This window comes from Microtus oregoni, unplaced genomic scaffold, assembly GCF_018167655.1.
Source record: "Microtus oregoni isolate MIOR12 unplaced genomic scaffold, Mior012 000012F_ref0000307, whole genome shotgun sequence".
Classification (NCBI taxonomy): Eukaryota; Metazoa; Chordata; class Mammalia; order Rodentia; family Cricetidae; genus Microtus; species Microtus oregoni.
The window spans coordinates 26,761,513-26,782,526 of NW_024543071.1; the positions used below are offsets into that span (position 1 = coordinate 26,761,513).

At 37.7% G+C, this 21,014-nt stretch overlaps 1 protein-coding gene across 3 annotated transcripts; it reads right to left on the minus strand.

The window, feature by feature from the left end:
- Positions 1-466: 466 nt before the first annotated feature.
- On the minus strand, positions 467-20,248 carry Lipk (lipase family member K). Of its 3 annotated transcripts, XM_041661770.1 has the most exons (10): positions 20,147-20,248; positions 18,635-18,752; positions 17,688-17,691; positions 17,064-17,159; positions 16,308-16,417; positions 15,125-15,261; positions 9,504-9,650; positions 8,019-8,090; positions 5,675-5,746; positions 467-706 (listed from the first exon to the last, which is right to left on the minus strand). In XM_041661770.1, the coding sequence occupies exons 1-10, from the start codon at positions 20,246-20,248 to the stop codon at positions 467-469; spliced, it is 1,098 nt and encodes a 365-aa protein (XP_041517704.1). The 3 variants fall into 3 exon arrangements, with proteins under 3 accessions (XP_041517704.1, XP_041517703.1, XP_041517702.1); XM_041661769.1 differs by lacking the exon at positions 17,688-17,691 and having other exon boundaries at positions 17,064-17,262; XM_041661768.1 differs by lacking the exon at positions 17,688-17,691 and having other exon boundaries at positions 17,064-17,262; positions 18,635-18,765; positions 20,145-20,248.
- Between the last annotated feature and the right edge of the window lie 766 nt (positions 20,249-21,014).

The window sequence follows — 21,014 nt, forward strand, 5'->3', positions numbered from 1 at the left end:
ATGGGAAGCTTCAGTACAAAGGAATATGCTTCCATCCTCAATCAGAGTTGAAGCAGAATTTATTTTCTTGTGGCTGGAGATTGGTTGAAGGTCCTGTTTTTTGCTGGCCATTGGCTGGAGACTACTCTCATATCTGAGAAGTCATTCATTGCTCCTTGCAATGTGGGCTTCCTCATTGTTCTTTTTGTCTCAAGCCAACAGTAGCTCTTGCTTTAGACTGTTTAAACAGAATACCAAGTCTTATAATATAATGAGATAATGGCATTCCATCACCTTTGTCAAATAGAATAACCTAGCCAGAGGTATGGCACCTAACAACTTTGCAAATGCTCTTGTTGCTACTTGCAAATGAATAAATGAGTACTGCAAATAGTCTGATTATTCATGCTGTAGAATGACATTTGCTCTCCTTAAATCAAGAAAGTTGAATCACTAAATCTCCACCTGCTTGTAGAAAAAAGTGTCTTTAATTTTGTGAATATTCTTCCATCATTCTAATCAGGTCTTGGTAAATTTCCCAGGGTGCATCCTGTCCAAGGTAAAAATCCAAATGATTGTAGTGTGGGATCTCCTTGTAGTAGATAAGATTGGCGACTTTAGGGAGCAGATCTTTAGTGTCCTGGGCATCTGCCACAACATCCTGTCCTCCGCTCCACATGGCCGTTGGGACCCGCATCTTAGTGATGTTGTACACAGGAGGTGTAAGCTAAACGAAGTGAGGGAGGGAAAGGGAGAACTATATTATGGAACAAAATAAAGCTATTAGATATTAAGCTAACTTTTCAAATCCCAATCTGTTGATCTTAATGATATATAAACATGAAAATAGTGTGTTAGTCAGTTATCCACTGCTGTGAAAAAAAATAACAACTAATTTTTCTTTTCAGAGGTTGTCGTACCTGGTTGACTGTCTTGTTTGCTTTTACGCCTGTTTTGAGGCCGTGCATCATGACAGAAGCACACAGCTGAAGAAAGAGCCCACCATCAAAGCCAGGAATCAAAGAAAGCATGTTCATGCAATAATGCATTAGGAAAACAAAGGGAAGCCGTCACACTCCTGACTTGCACTTTGGGACAGAGAGGAAAGGGTACTTGAGGAAGTGTTTCTTTAAAAAGAAAGGGTTTCTCTTTCCCGTAGAGCTTGATCCAAGAGTTGTCCTTTTTTAATAACTACTGGACAGGATAGATGTCTCTCTCATGTGCAGAAATCTGGCCACAGTGGTTTTTTTGACAGTTGTGCTTCAGAAGGCTTTTCAGAAAACATTTATAGCAACAAATGGAAACTAATACTTGAAATACGTTTAAAGAGATTTATCAGTACACAGAAATAGTATGGTATAGGGCTAAATACCCAGCAAACTTCCCTTACACATTCCTCTTATGTAGGTCACACCTTCTTTGACTACCTGTAGAACCTCATTGTTTTCCAAAGACCATTCCTCCAAATGCTATTGAATGCCCTCTTTTCCAAATTCTTCGTATTTTTCTGCCAGTTGTCTCAAAGTGAATATCTGATCTGTTGTTCTCCTATTAGCTCTAAATCTGCACTACAACTCTGCTAGGATTTTCTCTGTTTCGCCATTTATAATTTTCTGGAAAACAGAGGAGAAGATAATGCTGCTATGGCACAACAAATTAATGCCCCTTTCTTTCTCTCTCAGAAGTCCAGCTTGTCCTTCTTCCTGTGTATGGGAATTATGACTGAGTACTTCCATTTTGTGGGAATCACTTCATGTTTCCATATCTCTCTGAAGAATCTGAGAAGTACCTTGGCCCCTGAGTCTACTGTAGCCACCTCCAGTTCCTCCTCTGTGACATCATCCATTCCTGGGGCCTTTCTGCATTTTATTCTCTTGATAGCTTCCTCTACCTTACTTCTATCAATATTTAATATTTCCTCATCATCTATGGTGTATGGGTGACTGCTGAAGTGTTTTTTTTTTTTTGTAGTCTAGGTTGACAGCATTAGGGGCATTGATAGGGTGTCGAAGTATTGTCTCCATTTTTGCCTTACTTCCCATGGTTTGTTAATAAATGACCCTGCCCATCTTTAATCACCTGAATCTAAGGAGCATGTCTGGCAGTTATCAGTCTGATAGTTTTGTAGACAAGATGTGGTTTATTATGGAGTCTAGCCTCTTTAACCTCTTTGCAGATACTTTGTATATACAGCTCTCTATCCTTTTTTGCTCTTCTTTTGTCCTCCCTGCACAGATAGCTGTGGTGTTTTGCTATCTGTAGATTGCCTCATTAGGTTTTTAGCTTCCTTGTTTCTTCTGCCAGGTTGATCGTCTCTGCAGTAAGCCATTTTACTGGTGTTGCCTTTTGTATATGAGACCCTTGCCTTGAGCTGCCTTCTTTACATCTCTGAAACCTGGACAATGAAATGCTCCTCAAACCAATGGCTGAATATGTTTGAGATGGCATATATCAGGAGGATTCTAGACATCACACAAAGAGACAGGTTGCACAATGATAACATTAAGAAATATCTCCATCTATAGATGGAAGTAAACTATAGATTATGGTAACAGCATTTGAGATACTTTGGCCATGATATGAGAATGAATGATGGCACATACCTGAAGATAACACTGCTTGGAGGAGTACCAGGGATAAAGAAAAAAAAAAGGCCCAAACAAAACGATGGATAGACAGTACAAAGGAAGACTCTGGAACCTTGGGTATGACAATAATATAATCATCTAGGACTACCCAGGATAGGAACAACTGCAGAACCACCATAAATGGGCTACCCATGCATGCTTTAAGCATTGTTAGAGTATAAATGATGATGAGGTCACACCTTGATCTAAATGACTAAGTATCCCTATGGATCCTCTGTGTCCAAAAGACCCACCATAGTGACTCAGTAGCATCTGTCCACAAGATGATCTAAAACTAGATCAGAAGATTTTCTGGCACCTTGCTCCTTAGCTATGGATTTTTCTTTGACTTTAAAATGTCAAGAGCTGTGTGAGGTAAAGTCACCATATGAGTACTATTTTGGAAAGAGTCAATGAATGGAAATAGAAGTCTCTGAGCAAAACTGAGAGTGAATTGCAAATACAGAGGAGAGAGAAGATCTGATGGTACTGCAGGAAGCCAGAGTTTGATTCTTTCTTTTCTTTTTTCCTTTCTCCTTTCTCTCTCTCTCTCTCTCTCTTTCTTTCTCTCTCTCTCTTTCTTTCTTTATTCTTTCTTTTTCTTTCCTAAAAAAGACTTTGGTTTTGCTACTTGCTAATGAATAATTGACTACTGTAAATAGTTTTTTATTATCCGTGCTGTAGAATGAAATTTGTTCTCCTTAAATTCAAAAGCTGAATCTGTAATATCCAATGTGAGCATAATTAAGGATAAATAATATTCCAAGCATGGATCACTCTCTCTAACTCCACAGAATAGTTGGTCATACAAAAGCTCTCTCTCCCTCCTTCCCGCTCCTTCCTTCCCCCTTCCTTCATTTCCAGGAGCATACCCTAAGATCACAGGGGCACACATTAAGAAGGTAGTCATCTTCAAGCCAGAAAAAGAATCTCCTCACTACCATCTAGCTTTGATGGCACCTTTGCCATGTGCATAAAACTTCCAGTACTGAGGTAACAGGAACAAAGGTGAAGACACCAAGGACCCCTGAAAGCTTTTTTATTTTTTGCTCAATAGAATTCTGCTTGGGGAAGATCATGGCAAGGTGAAAGGGAATCTCAAGTTCTCCAAAAGTGATGCTCAGGCAGAGCTCACTGGTATAGTTAGGTTGAGGGTTCGTTTCAGTTGATGGGCTTGTGCCTGGGAGTTTGAGCTTTAAAATATTAGAAGTATATCATCCCTCTCATCTATTAGTCGGGGGGTTTCTGGAATGTGGCAAAGGAAAATTAGTAGTTCTGAGAAAGCAACACAGAAGGTAGAGAAGGAAGTGAGTGTAGATTGGCACTGTGAGGAAGGGGGTTCCAGAAAGTCTGGCACAGTGTCCCAAATGTAAAGTCAAATTACGGAGAGTAGGATCTGGCTTTTCCTGACTGTGGTTTCCTTAAGCACCGGGGTACAAAGCAGAACACTTAGCTGCAAAGACATAGCACAATAAAAAGTGAAAACAAAACAAAAACAAAAGCAATGCAATGTTTAGACATCAATAGATACAGGTTAGCTTTCAGAAACAGTCAGACCCAAAGTCCCTTGAGCTGGAATCCCTTTACTCCAGTGAAATGATTACTCTGATAAGAAGGCAGGCATTGAGGAGAAAGAATATCAGAAACGAATAATAAAATTCTGCTTTAAGTTGTATCTGCTAACTTTTGCCAGGAATTTTTAGTTTATTTGTAAGTTGACAGTGAGAAATTATATTTACTCATTTAGAAATTATATTTCCTTAGCAATGAAGGATCACTAGTGATTTACATCAGTAATTTTATATCAGTAATTGCACCCATATAATTTATGGTGTCAGAAAATGTAGTTGTGACTAAAGACCTTTTAAATATGCATAGCTCATCATCTTTTTTTTTTGTTTAGTTTTTTGAGACTATGGATTTTCTGTGAAACAGTCCTGGCTATCCCAGAACTCTCTCTGTGGATTAGTCTGGCCTCAAACATAGTTCTTATTCTGTTTGAGTCTCCACCAAAAGTTTCATGCAAAGTATCCATATCTGATCATCTGACACCCCATATGTATGGTTATAATTCCAGTTTATAAATACAAAGATGAAGTTGATAGCTCTGACCACATTTTCATCCAAGTGTGATCATAACGTGTGATCAGTGTCTAAAATGATCTTCTAAAGGAAACCACAAACTCTTGGTGGAAGAAGGAAGGCAGTTACCCAAAGAGAAACATGTCAGCTTGACAGTTTGTGTTTGGTGCCTGTCCTTGTACCCAAACCCATACATGTGCAACTTTAGCAGTTTGGGAAGACAACCAGTTTTTTCAAAACAGTAAAAATAATGGATTTTATCTATTTATGCTATTTATTCCTTGCAATTTTGAAAACCTGATGACAATGTTTTATGTTTTGTCTCAGTCTGCTATGAGGAAGTCAAATAGTGATTGGGTCTTCCAACGTAGTTGGAAAAGTAACAGTAGCTAATACCATACACTGTTTTAATGTAGGGTGTTCATTTTCATCCTTGATATCAAAATGTAGCTTAATATTCCGTTACCCATTGGATAGTATCAGTTCTCCCTAAAGATGGCAATTTCAGATTGATGTGTTACAAATGATCCATAGATTGGGTTTTTAAAGTAAAAAAGACCATGCTGAGGGACTACTAGAACAATGCTAGTTTTACTGGGTGAAGTGGGGGTTCATGTTTTCTAATCCTGTTTTTAAAACAGTGATATAAAATATTGAGAGTTCTTCTTTGTTTTTCTGGTGAAGGAATGAGCAGTGAAAGAAAAATAGAGAAATAAATTCCAGAATTCCTTAGGTCATATTCTAGTTATTTGGCAATTTACTTCCTTGAGTCTCTAGGATAATGAGGACAATAAAGTTTCAAGTGAGCATCGTGAGGATTAGAAACATTGATGACACACAAAGCCAAGAAGCATCATGTACTAGCAGCAGTAAGAATGCCTATTGTAGCCGATGCAGAGCTGTAAACACATATACTTGAGTGGAAGCTGTTCTCGCTGGCTCCTTGCAGTGCACCACTGGCTATGATGAGCATTTGTGTTGCCTACCTGATTGAAATGCATCATGTTCTGGTTAGCGTTGCCCCAGTCAAAAGCTTGGAGTCGACCAGAATTGACAGCCTGAGATGAAATAAAAGTAAAAATCACATTAAAGTGACATAAGTAAAACATGTGCATTTAAAACTAACGAGCAAGAAATACAAAAAGGAGATTGGTAATATTCCCACTCATTAGAACACTGATCAATAACGGAAATGAACACTGCTTCATAGGACTGATATAACCTTTTTAACCTCCACCCATATCTTTTGAATGAAATCTGCAGAAAACAATGCTTTCAAATGTTACATTACACGATGGATTTCAGCAATTTATATCTGCACATGTTTATAGAAGCGTGGGCCACACTTTCTGAACACTAAAAGTGATTATGTCTGTTATTAAACAACTATGGAGTTTACTGCCCACCGCCCAGCAAGTGTCCTTATGCTATTACGGATTCATTTTCTATTACTAAACGTTATTTTCATCATTAGGAAAAAATTCAGATATGTGGACTGCCCGTTGCTTCTGTGCAGGGCCAAGCCAGTGTCATGTCAGACTGTAAATAAGAAAGGTAAGCTGGGTGCTGGAAACAGTTGTGATGAACAGCCTCACACCTCAGTATTTAGACTTTAAATATGTGAGTAGAACTATTCAGACATTTATAGTTTCCTTGATTCTGCTGCTGGCCACCTGCCACCCTTGTGGAATTAAGGAGGCAGATACTCCAGATTTATATCAAGCACTTAGTGACTTTGTATTCACTCATGGTTTTAATTCTTTTATTTTAAATTTTTTACTTCCATAACATTATATATAGTATTATATATCATATATTATATACATTATATTATTTATGATTATACAGGATATATTTAAATATGCATGATATATAATGTTATGATATAGATAAAATGTTATGGAAGTAAAAATATGTGTGTGTGTGATATTAAAATTCCACACAGTTTAAGCAATGAGAGGCAACAGAGCATATTTTTTAGAATCTGGAGTCTAGAGTCTAATCAGATTGTTTTATATCCATACTAGATATGTGTCTTATGCAGTGTAAGGTATTTTTAAGGTGTGAATGATGATGGCATTGGATGGTGACATTAAGCAGGAAGATGTGTACAAAGCATTCAGTCCCTAGTAACGTACAACAGAGCGCTGTCCACCAGCTTCACTACAAGTCAAGTATGTTTCGTTTGAAACCCTTGAGATCAGCTGTACTCTTGATTTCAAAGTTTTAAAAAATATTCTTTTATTTTAGAATATTTGCATGGATTTTATATATTGAGCATGTCTAATTCTGAAGATTCCCAATTTACCCTGCTCTAGATTCTAAAGCTTTTTGAGTGTCAAGTCCTGGATTAGAGAAATCCGAGCAGAACTATAGTTAGAGAAGTAGCAGCTCTCTTGCCTTAGCTATCTGTCTACATTATGAACAAATGTTTTATCCCCATCGTTTCTTCATTTCTATCAAAAGGAAGAGTTTAACTGTAGCTGCATAAGGCACCGATTGCAACATTTGTAGAATGAGCATGTAAGTGCCTTCACTGAAAAATTTTCATGCGAATCAGTGAGATGAACGAAATAATATATAAAGAGCAAGAAGAACACGCAGTAAGTGGCTCATGAACTGTAGGCATGAATTTACATTTCCTGGAGACCAGGACCATTATAGGGTGTACCCTGTCTTCATCAGTAGTGGGTCTCATGCTTAGATCAGTCTTTATTTGTAGTAGCATGAATTCTATCTACCCCAAAGTGAAGCTTCTAACCTTTCCACAAACCTTCAGTGCTTCTCCTACTATCTGTAATGGATTCTCATTTTCAGCTTTAAAGCGGGTTACAAGGTATTATTATACACAATAAAATGCAAAGTACTCTCTCTTACTAACTCATTGTATCTCATAAACAGGTAGATAAGGTTATGCTTATTTTGCTCAATTCTTTTAAAAGGATGGAGCTGACGTGACTGATCAGTAATACAGGCTAACTGGAAGATGAACAGGTATTTCTGGAACAGGCTGCATCATTTTACATAAAGTTGGACCAAAGCTAATGATTTCCCAGAAGAGGAAAAACAAACCTTCCCCGAACAGGCTGAGGGAGGAACCTAAGGATGAGAACTCATTGAGAATATGTGGGACGCAGACTCTTAACCCAGGCACTGAACACAAGAAGAACAGATGGCAGCAGAGGTCATCCAAAGGAGGAACTATTGCTGGTCTAGAAACAGCACTATGATTGGCAGGTACCTGCACGCCCTGCACGAAGCTCTCTGGGATCACCCCTCAAGGATTTTGCAGATGCTTGAATATGTCAGTCAGGGAGAGAGAACATGTACCTGGGCCCAGTGCAGCATGTTCTGAACAGATGTTCCTGCTTGACTCTGTGCCAGGTAAACATCCAAGCGACTCTGTAAAGAGATCATTTCTCACCTAGAGGCTACTCGGGACAATGTGCAGACATTCGAAAAACACTTCAACTTTCTCTATATAACAACAATTATCATCTTTAGGGAAAATGTATTTTATATCTTTGGGGACATTATTAACCAAAGAAACCCATCATGAAGGACATTTTTCTCCCAAGGCTTTGTTCTCTGTCCTGGATAATCAGAGGACATCTGATTGGTTGAATGCAGAAGGTTATGGACCTGCTCTTAATGAACTCACCTCACACTTTCAAAGGGTTAAAAACTTTAGTAACCCTTTACTCTACTTTGTATATTTTTAAAAGGGCATTAATATGAAACTTGGAGGAGCTGGAGAGATGGCTCAGTGGCTATTAGCAATGACTGGTCTTGTAGAGAGCCTAAATTCAATTCCCAGAACTCATATGGCGGCTCACAACTGTTTGTAATGTCAGTTCCAGGGGATCTGAAGCCCTTGTTTGGCTTCTGCAAGCACAGCATGCACATGGTACATATAAAATGAAGATAAATACATTAAAAAATAAATTTAATAAAAAACTTAGTTCAAAAAATATTGGAAATAGTTCTACATGTTTCTACTCATTTCTAGGTTTTAAAAAGTGTCAAATCTTCCATGGGGCTTTTAAATGTTTGTAGGATACAATTTATTATACACACACACACACTCACACACACATCTATATTCTGGATGAGATTCTTTCACAATTTAAAGTTCATTTTTGAATATAAGAATCATTATCCTACCAATTGAGCATCAAAAATTTTTCAAAATTACTTCAATTTATCATCAGTGTAAGACGACTGAAAAAAGTAAAAATCCCATGGCTTTAGTTCAGAGCATCTGTATTATTAGTTCCACAAAAACTGCAGTGAGCCTCTGGCTGTGCTGCACTAAAAGTATCTGTTCTTCCAGATGTTATAATACCCCATAATCCAGCTGTCAGTCAAAAATGGATTTGACCAAAGAGAGCCTCCGTCTTTAAGGGTATTGTTTTATTATGTATTTTCAAATTCTCGGGCCAATTTGCTTAGCTCTACTTATGAGATGTATTTTCACTTATATGACATTCTTACATTTCCATGACGAGCCAGCACCATTTTCCAATAACTATGTGAAATGAGAAAAGAGTGTATCTTAAAAAGAAAAGGAAAAACTAGAAGTTCTGTCTCGAAGGTTTTTTGTTTTTTGTTTTTGTTTTTTTTGTAAATGATAGTCAACTTTAAACCCTGATTGGAACCAGGAAGATGCTCATTACATCCTAAAAGACAAAAAGGAGGTCATCAATGTGGTTTTCCATAAAATCCAAAGTCACCTATCACTCCTAATCCATAGTCACCTCTCATTGCTTATGTAACAAAATCATTGGCTTCCTGGAAGTGATTATCTATACCTACCATGTTTAAGTTTTGGCGATCAAATCCACTTAGAGAAAACATGAAGTTGCTGCACATAGGATGGAATATCTTATGGTTGCACACTTTGGTGGCAATGAATTGTTCAAGCAATGTGTGAGAGGAGAACATTTTGTCACCAAACAATACCTGCAAGATGGGTGTAAAGCATCATTAAATGTCATATGCATGGATGTCAACAGTGAAGAGTGCTTGTTCATTCATGCAAGGTCAGGATAAGTGACAGGACTGAGCTTGGATGAAACCAGGAGGCAGGTGAAAATTTATCTCTGTACTCCACTAATGCTTTTCATGAGAATCTTTCATTGGGACGTTTTGGGAATGTTTCCTTAGAGAACAGCCTACCCAGGAATTGGCAAAACTACAAACAAAAAAAAAGCCTTTCTACATGGTTTTAGCTTCTCTTTTTCATAACCTAAGAAGAATTTAGTTCCTATTTGTCTAAGTATTTGTTCCTGTACAATGGAAAATTGGAATCTTCTAAGCAGAGCCACCATGGAGGCTCTAGATCACATTTGAAGAATGTCTAATGAAGTTCCAAGAACCCAGCAAAGAGTTCCAGTACAATAACTAGTATCCTAACTGGTGACTGAAAGAGTTATTAATCCTTTCCTTTACTGCTTTCCCAGAAACAAAAGCTGTACCCTAAGTAGTGAATCTCTGCCCATGAAACTGCAGGCAAGGCTGCAAGCTGAGTGCCCTTTATAATTCTAGCAATTTATCACATCACAGAACTCATTGGATCCCTGTGTGTATCAGTCAGATATGGCAGTGAATTTCACAGTATTAGGATACGTTACAGAGAAGGTGAAAAGATCATTTAGAAACAAACCACTACTGTTAAAACTGGCACAGATTTCTCCTGAAATCTCCTTTTTACTGACTATTGCAACAAATAACAGCAAAACAGTAATAATAGACACTTATCTGCATTGCATTGATGCATGATAGGTTTTATACTTTGTTAAACTGGAGTCAATAAACTAACTTTCTTCAATTCTAAGTTTGAAAAAATTTTATATTACAGAATTGAAAGGAATTTCTATTTAATAAAACATTTATCTACTAGTCATAGAAACTTTGATTGAATATTTAAGATTCTGTGACCTAATTAATATAACTTTTAGGTCAAAGAGAAAGAAGACAGAGAGAAGGAAGAAGGAAAGAGAAGTAGGAGGGAGGGAGAGGAGAAGAAAGAGGAAGAAGGGAATGAAAGGGAGGAGAAGAATTCTTCAATTAAACTGGTTCAAGATACACAATTCTTTAGGCCAGAAGGCAATAATAGGTTATTGCAAAAATAATCTTATTCATCTATCCTCTTCTTCATTTTGCCACACTTACTATGCAATCCTCATAATTACTCAATTACCAAACTGTAATCCTGTATAACTGTTTCCATCATAATTTAATAATCATGGCAACATCTATTCATACTGTGAATTTATGTTTAAAAAGACTATTGACACCTATTCAGTGTTCTATGTGTAAAAACCTAAATTTCCATGTAAATAAGCAATTTAACTAAAAAGAAAATCTAATCTGAGTACTGAATGTTTTTATTTTTTGTTTACCAATACCTTTTCCATCTATCTATGGGGAAAATGTACATGACAAGAAACAGCCAGTTAATTCACATAGTCAGCCACAGTAATATGTGAAGGAAGAGGCTGTATTATCACATAGGTCCTCAGTCTCTGCTGTGCTAGTCAGGTTCCCCCAGTACAGGGGGAGATAGAATGGTAATCCTGCATTTTACTTCAACTCCATGGCCAATATTATGCATTTACTTAGGAACAAATAATTGTTCCTTCATTTTGACCTAAAGAAGAGTATAGTATAATATTGCAGGAAGTCTGGCTCCTCTGTACAGGTGGACACACTACTGTGCAGATGTAATTCCAGCTTGATCCTGGAGAGGGCATATTTGTCACATGATAATTGGCACACAGGTTCCTCTAAGAATCTTGGCATTATTGTGAGAATTGAGCCATTTTTGTATTTTTGAAAAAATGGCACGTTTAGTGGCTGTGGGCGAAACAGATACAATGCTTGAAATATCACCTCAAGGACTAGTGCAGCTTGACAAGCCCTACCCACTGTGAGCACGTGACTGGCCAAGCACAGAGTTGGTTGCATTACTTCTCCAAGGAGTGGTTTACTCAACTGGACATCCTTATGTATGTATCTGTGACTTTTTCTGGTTGACATTGAAAACTATGAAACTACATTCGATAATAGTATCCCCATGATCCCTGCACCTGGGAGGCAGAGGAGGGAAGATTGCCACTGTCAGATGCCTGATTTGTACGTTAAGTTTTTAAGCTAGACAGTCCCAAACATGGAACCACTACCATCCAAACAGTACAGAAACTATTACACATGAGCAAAATCATCATCTTTTATTTGCCCAATGAGAATAAGATTGAGGTTCTGGCTCTAGTACCCATTAGAATTATTTGAGAAAGGTCGCTTGGTTTATCTAAGTTTCAAGCTTTTATTTTAAGAAGTGAAGACAACTTTAACCATCAAGCTGAACAGAGAAGGTAAAAAGAAAAAAGGTCCAGTGTAACTGCAGATTCAAAATAAAATATGGAGAAAAGAATACAAAGAGACAAATGCCCAGAGGTAGACTGGAGTGTGGAAGGGAGCAACTAAGTAAACGCCGAGTGCTGTACATTTAAATCTAAAATAAGCTTAATTAATATATTAATGATCAAAAGTATTATTTGTTGAGTTTGTTATTGACCAAGAATGATGCTTACACATATTTTCTTATTGAATACCCTAGCACGGTACATTCCATCCACTGATGTTGGATTCCCCTCTGTATGCTGTATGCCATTGCTTAATAAATAAACTGCTTGAGCCTATGACATGGTAGAACAGAGCTAGGCCAGGAAAACTAAACTGAATGCTAAGAGAAGACGGAATCGAGGAGATGCTATGGAGCCGCCAGAGAAGAAAGACATGAGCTGCCAGCAAAAACCTTGCAGGTAGGCCATGAGCCTTGTGATAAAATATAAAATAATAAAAATGGGTTAATTTAAAATGTTCTGTTTACACGGGGCTTTTTATGACAATGAGTCATGTCTGCTCCTGGCAACACCAATTTACTTCAGAGAAGATAATGGGCACTGAAGAAACTCCATATGATGAAGTACAATTAAGAAAAACTCAGAGACAGATATCGGATTCAACCTGAAGACCAGAAAATCAAAGCAACCAGTCACTGGCTCTTACCTTGACCTTAGTCTGAAAACGGTGATCCTGCTTCCAAGAAAGCTCAGAATGAGACTGAGACTGAGTGCTGTCTCCTCTCATTTTATAATCCTCTCTAGCTCTGAGATTAAGGGTGTGCACCACTACTGCCTGGTTTCTATGGCAAGCTAGTGTGGCTGACTAGGATCAAAGGGGTATATCATTGCTACCTGATCTGTAAGACTGGCCAGTGTGGCTGTTTTACTTTTCTGATTTTCAGCAAGCTTTATTTATTAAAATACAGATGAAATGCCACTACAATACAGAGTTTTCTTTAAATGTGACAAAATTAGACATTTGGGCATGAAACTACTCTTGTCTTGGCTGCTAACAGTATGAACTGGACAACAAGGGCAAAAAGGAATAAGAGTGTTGAACTTTGCCAAGAAAAGTCAAGATAGTCCTTCAAAATTCCTGCTTCACAGAAAAGTCTGTCAGATATTCTAGTCTTATAATATGAAGATAGATGCCCCAATATTGCAGAGGAACTTTGGGGTGACAGTCCAGGCAGCCAGATGCCTCTGTCAGTTCTATGGTTTTGGAAGTTGTTTTCTGTGCACTTTTTGTTAAGTCAAATAATATCCTTTGGGGTCTTTAATGGAACTGAATGCAGATTAAAAGATAAGGGTTAATTTAATTTGTAAGAGTTAGTTAGAAAAAGCTAAACTCTAATTTATGCTTTCTTTTTAAAAATATTGTTTATTTATTATGTATACAATATTCTGTCTGTGTGTATGCCTGCAGGCCAGAAGAGGGCACCAGACCCCATTACAGAAGGTTGTGAGCCACCATGTAGTTGCTGGGAATTGAACTCAGGACCTTTGGAAGAGCAGGCAATGCTCTTAACCTCTGAGCCATCACTCCAGCCCAGGTTATGCTTTCATAATTAATAGTAAATCTGCAGGTCATGATTTGAGAGCTGGCTGGTAGGACAGAGAAAGATTCACTACAACAATCCTAAGAACAAATACAGACAATGAAAAGTCACTACATGGAACATTTGCCAGAATAGATGATATGTTTAAGTACAACTAAAACCCTCTATGAATTTTTGAAAATTAAAAATCTTGGACTGGAGAGATGGCTCAGTGGTCATGAGCACATAGTGCTTTTGCAGAGGACCTGAGTTTAATTCTCAGCACCCATGTCAGAAATTCAAAGATCAGTTGTCACTAACTGCAAGCAACTAGATCCCAACATTGATACTCTAGAAGAAATGAGTTAGTTCACTGATGCATAAACCTAGCCAATACTGAAAAATAAACAGAAACATGAAAAGGTCAATAACAGCTAGCAATAAGGACTTGATAAGGAATAGTCAATAATGACAAACAATAAGGGATTGATAAAGAATAGTCTTGTTTCAAAGAAGATCTCATGACCAGTGGCTTCACTGGTGAATTCTACCAAGCATTTATAGAAGGGCTAACATTAAAATTTCCAAAATTATTCAAAAGGAAAAGGAAGGATATCTTCCAAATTCATTCCATGGAGCCATTATCTTGATATCCAAACCAGAAAAGGAAATAACAAACCAGAAAATTATAGACAAATATTCCCAATGGACAGATGGAAGTATCCTTAATACAGAATGTAGTAAACCAAATACAACACATTGAAAAGATAATATATCACAATCCAATGAAATTCATCAAAAAGATGCAAGGGTGGCACAAAATATACAAATAAAGCTCACAAAAGAATATATCAACAGAATGAAAGACAAAATCAATAACAATAAAAATAAGCAAATATATTAGGGGGCTGGTGATATGTCTCAGCAGGTGAGAGTGCTTGCTGTTCAAGCCTAGTGACCTAAATTTTATTCCTGGAACACATGTTGTATCAGAAGAAGAGAACCAATTCCACAAAGTTTTCAACAAACCCAACCCATATGCAGTTCATGCCATACATGTCCCTTTATAAATAAATTACAAAAACATGTTATCACTTCAATAGATGCAGTAAATTTTTCATAAGTTTGAACATTCTTTCATTAAAAAACTGTGAACAAATTAGTATGAGAGGGATGTATCTCAACCATAGTCAAATATATGCATAATAATCCCACAACTAGCATCATCACAAATGGGGGAAACTGCAAGCTATCTAAGATCTGAGACAAGACCAAGTGTCACACTCATCACAATATACAAACCAGGAGTGAAAGTATTAGTACCAGTTCCCGCTGATAAGATACCACACCAACACCAAACCTGTATGGACCCTTTGATCACTATTTACATAATTAAGTGTTTTAACAATGGCACCTGTCTTCTTTTGCTATCTGTGGAAACAGAGAGACTTCCAGTTCCTTCTGCTTTAAACCCAAGGAACTCACATACCTTGACGGCTTGCCTGGAAAGGGCAGTTAATTTTTTCATGGGACTTCTGGTGTATTTTACTGTGGCCACTGGAGCGAGTGCAAAAAATACCTTAATTTTTTTAGCCAGTTCTGGATTTGTCGAGAATGCTATGAAGGCTGCAAGTAAAGAAGACATTAGCGCACACAAGCTTCCAATTCTCTCTGTCACAAATCACTCTAAAGATAGCTCTGTTGAACACACTGCAAAGCAAAATTGGGAGTACTATTTACGCAGAGGAATTTCAAATTTCTCAAGGATAGACTAGGATCTTTCTTGTGGCATTCCAGTGCACTTGTATAGAGAGTGTTGAAGAGGAGGCTCAGTCACATTACGTAGAACATGCATCTTAAACTCCAGAGACCAGGTTAACTCAACCTTGGTGCAATATAAACCAAGATATCATCTTGGCTTCTAACTGTGAAATTTACCTTCTTTGTATCAATCTCAGTTTCTTCAAGATATAAATGAGGATAACAGAATCTTCAGAGAATGACCATTACATGTATATATGAAATTACATAGGTATGTGCATATGTGTATATACTTTTATATACATTAAAATACTACATAGAATATATATAAATCTAATATATATAATAAGTATATATATAAATCTTAAAGTGCTGCTTTTTATTTTTAATCTTTTGAAAATTCTGAATTTAAGAATCTAAGAAGCCTAGATATTGTGGTCTCAAATATGCATTTTTCAACAAGGGAGACCAGTGAGAGGCCCAGGGTGCTCTATTATTATCCTCTCTAGCTTAGCCCATTGCCTCCCTAGCAAACAAAACCACACTGATTGTAGCATATAATCAGCTTCATAATTCTATACTTTCGTTTTCCTGTCTTTCTTTAGACTGTGAGAGACTCAAGTGGAAAATGGGCACCATGTTTGCCTTTGTTTCCTCAGAATATAACCTGGGATTTCGTTGTTTGCGGAGAACATGAATTAAGTCCTGTCAACCTTCAAATTTGGTGTCTTGCATTGCTTTCCATTCAGAAAAATACCTAACTACCTAGAGGAAATAGTTTCTCAAAGTCCCAGAACCAGAGATTACAGAGAAAAACAAACAAACACAGAATCAAATGAACAGCCTGACCCCTTCTACAAACACAAAAGAAAATCCCTCACATTGTCTGATTGCATCTGCCCCAAACATACCTATAGTGGTACCCTGGGAATGGCCCACATAGAAGAGTTGCTTCTGTCCACTTTTCTCCAGGATTAGATTTATTGTGGCTGGAAGATCATATTTAGCCATCTCATCCAAACTGCCAAAGAAAGGGAATTAGCAAAGATAAGTGGTTATTCAACCTGCAGTATTTGCAAGTATTCCTTGTAGATTTGGGTACACAGCTTTGGCTCAGCATGAGCAGAGAGTGAGGGCAGTGTGTCTGGACAACTTGTCAGGTTCTGTCTTCACATCTTCACTGCAGAGGCCCCACTGTCAGGACACTGCAGTGAAAAGCGTCTGATGCCAAAGCCTCAGAAATAGGAAATGTCTCCTGACTTCCAGAAAAAATGCAGGAATGAAGCCATGGAACCAGTGGCCTTAGTGATCTCTGTGGCATTGTTCTTAGCTCCCGAGGAAGTGTAAGCCTTATCCCTGTGACTAACATGTCAGAATCCAGTAATAACTCTCTGCTACCCAGCCACATTTTGACATGTACAGACAACCCCTGACCCCTGCCCGCTGCAAGTCAGCTACATCAGGAAGGAAACAGGGCTTTAGAAGCTAGCATAGATACAGTATTTAGAGTGTTTCTTTTGAGTTGGAAGAGATCCTGAATGGGGAGGAAATTCTAATTCCCTTCCTGTAGATTCCATTGGGTGCATTTGGACAGAGAAGGGAAAACCAAGAAGAATTTATGCTTTTTAAGTGAGCAAACACTTTATTCACAAACAGGCTTCTCTTACCTGAAAGCCCAATACTGAGGTGACTTGGGAGACAATCTTAGGTGTTTTCTGGACCAGGTGTTTCCTCTGCTGTTCCCCAGCCACACGTCATAACCACTATCGGCCAGAAGGAAAGCCAAGCTGTTGTTGGGCAAGTTGCAAATCCAGTTACTGGCAGAGGCAACTAAGCCATGCTGCAGATACACGACTGCCTTCGGAGCTGAAAAACAGACAAAACAAGTTCCTTCTCTGACTCCCTCAGGCAGTCGGCCAACCCTGCGTTCTGACTTCTTCACAGGCACGCAAGGTTAAGAGATAAAATTGTGTCAGGAAAGCCTAGTGTCCAGCCTTTTAGTGACCTGGGACATGTGACTAAGTCTTACTTTCCTCATTTATAAGGGGAAAACTATGGATAACATATTATGTCACCTAGGTATTTGTTAGAGTCACATTTTCTCTGGTTCAAAATCTATGTTGCTATGTATGGATGTGCTTCATTTTATGTATATATTAGGAAACAACAGCAAATGTCTCTCACGGGGGAGGTTTAAGCATTCAGTTAAAAATAAAATGTAAAAGACTTTGAGGCAAAATAAATATTAACTCTACTGTTGTTTTCATTCATATTATTTTATTCCTTAAGACGCATCTTATGGGGAGCTGGAGAGTTGGCTCAGAGGTTTAGAGCACTGGTTGCTCTTGCAGAGGACCAGGGTTGAATTCCTAGCACCTACACAGCAGATTATAAGCATGTGAAATGCTAGAACCAGAGCATCTGACACCTTCTTCTGGCCTCCACAAGCACCAGGCACACACGTGGTGCATGAACACAAATGCAGGCAAAATGTTCGTGTATTAAAAAAAGTAAAATAAATCTAATCAAAATGAGCATCTTATTAAAACTTTTAGGCGTTCCTGAAATAACTCAAATGATGAAGTTGCCAGGTGTTTTGCAAACGAATGACATATGACAACTTTCTTATCACTGAAAGGCAGTAAAGAGTTTCTGCCAAATGGGTCATTATTGCGTCCTGCACACAGCAGAGGGCGGGAAAGGCCCTTCAATGACGCGAGAGGACAGCACCAGTAGGATCAGACTTGCTTGAAATAATGAAATCACACTGGTTTGCTGGGGAATGAGATTATACACTAGTCTCAATTACCATGCATTATAATGGAAGAGATTATGTCTCATCCTGGATTTGAATATCATTAAAGCTAGGAAAGGTTTTCAGGTTGCACGAAATTGGAAGGCAAACGGATAGATGTTGGCGACTTATTGCATTTGGGATGTCAACGAGATGACTGTGGCAAGAATCACTCCTGGGTTTCTAAACAATAGAACTAGTAATGGGAAGAGGACACATTTCCTCTTCTGTGTTTAGGTAGTTGGAGAGACAAGATATGGAGAAAGGGAAAGACCATTTAAAAATGGCAACATGCTTTTAAAAGTTGTATAAACTAGCGGTGGGGATGCCTTTCTTTCCTATGATAAAAAAGATTACAACCTATGTAGAGAGAAAACTATCCTGCCAGGACACCTAGGTGTTTCTATTTCAGGCATTTTGATCTCAAAGCAAAGTAAATCATACCTGTTTTCCTTGAACATCCTTTACCATGAGGAATCCTGTAAGTCCCAAGGATGTAACCGTCCTCTGTTACAACATCGTACTTTTCATAAGGATAGCCCCAGTAAGAAATAATCTGACTCTGAAAGGGGGCAGGGGAGGAAAATATATACCTGTAATTTGGCTTGCTTTTTGTGTATACATTACAATACAGTCCTTTAATTATCAACCCACTGTTCACCAATCTATGTGTTAGGCAGCAGCATATAACAGGAAAAATTATAATGGCTTGGGAGATATTTCAGGAAGGGACTAGATGCAGAGGGGTAGCACAAGGGTGGAATGACTCGACATTTAGTATCCTCAGGATGGTGTTAAGAACTTAGTGTTACTAACACTGGTAGTTCATTCTTAAGAAGTTTGGCACAAGAAATATTAAAAGCTGGCTTGCGAGGGAAACCACGGGAGACTGGGATGTATATTGCGTCTAATGATAAGTGAGCTTCTACCAACTTGGCTTCAAAGGGATATGAATGGAAGTGGTTATAAGATCCAGGAAGGGAAAGAGAAGGACCACATCAAGGGAGATGGCTGACTAAGCTAACTCGGCAAGATGAGTAAGGGCAGTCGAAAACATGAAACCCCTCCCCCCCAAAAAAGACCCAAACACTTGATGTCACCCTTCTCATTCTTTCTACTCCCCTGCTAGAGATTTCCATCGACTAATTGCATTGAACAAAAAATTAAGTTTGGGGGACTTTTAGACCTAGTCTTTAAAGGCCAACATTTTGGGTAGAATGAAAAGTCTAAAGGAACACAAAATTAGAAGGGCCAGCAGAAACTACCCTATCCACCGACATATACGGAGACAGAAACAAGTGTCGCAGGATAGACACTTGCTCTACTTCACCAAGCCCTTTTAGAAGTCTTTGCAATAGAACTGTTCATATTTTAGAATTGAGAAAACTGAAGATCAGGAAAATTAAGTGGTTTATTCAAGATAACATGCTAGGAAGAGAAAATGTTTGATTAATGAGACACTAACTTTAGCTGCAAAGTCTATGTTTTTATCAAAAGATCATACATTTGCTTTTGTGAGGCACATAGTACATCCTTAAGTTGTGCTATTTTGGGGGGTTTAAAGGTACACAAACCAAGTTTGGCTTATTGAACCCCAAAGAACACCAATGTAGCTCACAAAATCATAAAATTGGTGTACAGAAAGCCCAAGGAAAAATTCCAGGGTATGTGACAGGGAATCACCAAACAAATCTTGAACCTCCTCTTCAGGAATCCACCACTTAAAACAAAACAAACAAAACAAAACAAAACAGAACAAAAACACTAGGATTGTTGCTCCAATGTGGATCAGATCAGTTCTAGGATTAGCTAGTTTTGATAAACACCAAAACTGAAAGTCTGTATTTAGTCATTAAAGAAACTCTTGATAAGCAAATGAATACCTGAAACAATGAGTAATTGGTAATTTCATATCTTAGTGTTGTTTTGGTTTTGTTTTCTGAATGAATGACTTACAATGTTCATATAGGCTTCGGGATTTGTGATGCTCCCTTGCTTATAGCTGTGTATGGATCCGGGAAGAAGCATACACCAGGCTGCTGCTAAAAGCCACCGCATTTTGGAATCTGCCTGGGAAAGGAAATATTAATGCCTTCATCATCAGGAGGAACCTTGCAAAAGGAAGGTGTGATTCTTTTATAGCATTGATGAGGAGGATAGCAGAAACAAACTTCCAGGCTATGATTTAAAAAGCAATATACTGTGTTATTAAGGATTCATTTCATGAACATCCTTAAATGGTGACCTTAGGTTTAAAAAGGAGAAAGTAGGAAAAAAAGGATGGAAGGAAGGAAAAAGCTATAAAAAAAAACCAATCACGGCTTCAGTAGGTAACTGGATAAAAGAAATGATGGATAATTACATGAAAAATATATTGACTAATGTGCTGCTCACAGAACATTGATTATTTCTGGGAATTGTATAAATTGCTTTTTCTTATTCTTTTTTTATGGACTTTTGTGACATGCATCTCTACCACTGAGTTATAATTCTGGCTTCATAAGATATATTTTCCCCCAATTTTCCTGAATGTAGCAGTAAGCCTGGAGAAAATCAATATGGAGATGTGTGTCAACACTCTTTACATATTTAGAAACACTTCAATCTTTAACTCAGTAATTTTATTTACAAAAAATAGAACTAAAAAGATGAGGCATGCATTAAATATTCTTTATGATGTATGTAATATAGAATAATTTTACAAAATACAAGATTAATAAAATCAATTATTCATAAAGAAGAAACAAATTATTCAGTCAAAAAATATAAAGTTTAAAATTCAATTTAGAATTGGTTGAAGATCTTACTGTAAGTTCTGAAACTC